At 33.8% G+C, this 2,416-nt stretch overlaps 1 protein-coding gene across 1 annotated transcript; it reads left to right on the top strand.

Annotated features, from left to right (window-relative positions):
* Positions 1 to 496: 496 nt before the first annotated feature.
* LOC120129785 (phosphatidylinositol/phosphatidylcholine transfer protein SFH3-like) lies at positions 497 to 1,172 on the top strand. The gene is made up of 3 exons (XM_039147202.1): positions 497 to 595; positions 729 to 815; positions 935 to 1,172. Exons 1-3 carry the CDS (start codon positions 497 to 499, stop codon positions 1,160 to 1,162), a joined length of 414 nt encoding a protein of 137 aa, XP_039003133.1. The 3' UTR covers positions 1,163 to 1,172.
* Positions 1,173 to 2,416: the final 1,244 nt, after the last annotated feature.

Raw genomic sequence — 2,416 nt, 5'->3', positions numbered from 1 at the left:
AAGATAATCTTGGCAAATTTGATGCTAAAAGTGATGAAGGAATTTTTCTGGGTTATTCCTTAAATTCTAAGGCTTATCGGGTATTTAATAAAAGAACTTTAGTAATAGAAGAGTCTATACATGTTGTTTTCGATGATAATCCCCTTTCGAGGAAGGATTCTTGTGTATAGGTGTGTTCAAATTTTCGAACTAATTCGGTTAACCAACCGAACCGAATTAGTTCGGTTAATTCGGAGTTCTGTCGGTTAACGGTTAATGATTTTTTGGATATTTGGTTAACGGTTAATTCGGTTCGAAATCGGTTAATTAATCGAATTAACCCTTAAATATTTTTTAATTCATCCCATGGCCATAATATGTTGCCCCCATGTGCTCCGGTTATCAATTCTGTTGTGCCTTGATTTGTGTAAGGCATTGGCAAAAGAGTGTAGTGAAGCATGGGCGTGTAGTGGAGCATGGGCATAAAACTGTTCAGCATGATAATTGGTATAATAAAATGGAGTACTTTCATTTACATGAGCAGAGGGTTCAAAACGGTGAGGCCAAGTGCACAAGGAGAAATACATCAGGTGTTGAGGACAAAGCATGCCTACAGGTATTCACTACTAGAAGAGAAAAGGCTTTTCCATTCTCAACATTCACAAATTATCCTAGACCTAACTTGTATCATGCAACTATAAATTGAATGCCTAACCATTTTTTTTCTCTTCCATGTTGTGAAAACGAAGACGAGTGATTCCTTCAATGCCGAAAAATCAGTTACAGGGACAGCTGAACGGCTTGCAGAGAATGCTCCTTTATATCATGTTGCTGAAGTAAGTTTTACTCATTATCATGCCGAAGTCAAGAATGGGAACAAATTGAACACTTCATATTTTGGTTTTGTCGTTTCATGTTCGCTGATGTAGATCTCTGTCTTCTTTGTATATTGCAGTCTCTCATCGATAAAAACTGCCTGGATTCCCTTGCCCATGACAATGTCATTCCAGTGCTTGGCAAGAACATGGATCCTTTATGGTCTAAACTAAAAGCAGAAGAAAGCTTTGCCATTTCCAATGGTAATGGGAAGGTTAATAAAAGAATGAGCAACCAGGTTTTCGGAGGAATCATGGCATTCATAACAGGAACCATAACCATGATTCGCATGACCCGAAACATGTAGTATTGTAATGTTTGAACTGTAGTATTGTTGGTTTTTTTGAACTAAATTGATAGATACAAATATCTTATTTTAATATAATGTTTGAATCAAATTAATTAGATATTGTAAACTATTTTTTTTAATTAAAAAATATTAAATTCTAAAATTCTAAAAAATTTCGGTTAATTCGAAAATTAACCGAATTAACCGAAATTTATTCGGTTCGGTTAACAGTTAAAAAAAATTTGGTTAATTCAGTTAAGGGTATTTCGGTTCGGTTTTAACCGAATGAACACCCCTACTTGTGTAAATGATGATGTAGGTATTGTAAATTCAAATGACGTTAGACATGACGTTGGAGAACCATCATTAAATGAAGAAATGAAAGATGAGGAAACTCACGATCTCCTCGAGAATCCAACCATTAAAGAAAGGGAAGTATCTTTCCCAAGAGAGTACAACTATGTCAAGGACGGTGAAATTATAGGTGATCCATCCAAATGGGTAACAACTCGATCTTCTCTTAGAAATATATATAATTATGTTGCATTTATTTCATGCATAGAGCCTAAGAATATTGAAGAAGCATTAAATGATGAAAATTGGATAATGGATATGCAAGAATAATTAAATCAATTTGAGAGAAGTAGAGTATTGACATTAGTTGAAAGACCTAGTAAAAAATCTACTGTAGATACTAGATTGGTATTTAGGAATAAGCTTGATGAAAGTGGTAACATAGTGAGGAACAAGGCTAGACTTGTTGCTCAAGGGTATACTCAAGAAGAAGGCATAGACTATGATGAAACATACGCTCCCATAGCTAGGATGAAAGCAATTAGAATGTTATTAGCATTTGCATGTTTCAATGAATTCAAACTATATCAAATGGATGTTAATAGTGCAATTTTAAATGGTTTTATAAAAGAAGAAGTGTATGTGGAACAACCTCCTGGTTTTAATGATTCAAAATTTCCAGATTATGTTTTTAAATTGAAAAAAGCACTTTATGGTTTAAAACAAGCTCCTAGAGCTTGGTATGAAAGACTGTCAAATTTTTTAATTGAAAAAGGTTTTTCAAAAGGGAAGGTTGACACAACATTGTTTTTAAAGCATAAAGGTAAAAATTTATTAGTAGTTCAAATTTATGTTGATGATATAATATTTGGCTCTACTAATGATGCTCTTTGCCAAGAATTTTCTAAGCTAATGCAAAGTGAATTTGAGATGAGCATGATGGGGGAGCTCTCATTTTTCTTGTGACTCCAAATCAAG

This window comes from Hibiscus syriacus, unplaced genomic scaffold (genome assembly GCF_006381635.1).
Source record: "Hibiscus syriacus cultivar Baekdansim isolate YM2019G1 unplaced genomic scaffold, ASM638163v2 tig00110503_pilon, whole genome shotgun sequence".
Lineage (NCBI taxonomy): Eukaryota > Viridiplantae > Streptophyta > Magnoliopsida > Malvales > Malvaceae > Hibiscus > Hibiscus syriacus.
The sequence above is the reverse complement of the archived record's forward strand: the minus strand, read 5'-3'. Positions and strand labels throughout refer to the sequence as shown.

What these genes read in the sequence shown, in the direction of transcription:
- LOC120129785 (XM_039147202.1), top strand. Translation starts at nt 497, where the DNA reads ATGGAGTACTTTCATTTACATGAGCAGAGGGTTCAAAACGGTGAGGCC. An exon ending in AGGACAAAGCATGCCTACAG is followed by an intron (nt 596 to 728) that starts GTATTCACTACT and finishes GTGAAAACGAAG; the next exon opens with ACGAGTGATTCCTTCAATGC. An exon ending in CTTTATATCATGTTGCTGAA is followed by an intron (nt 816 to 934) that starts GTAAGTTTTACT and finishes TGTATATTGCAG; the next exon opens with TCTCTCATCGATAAAAACTG.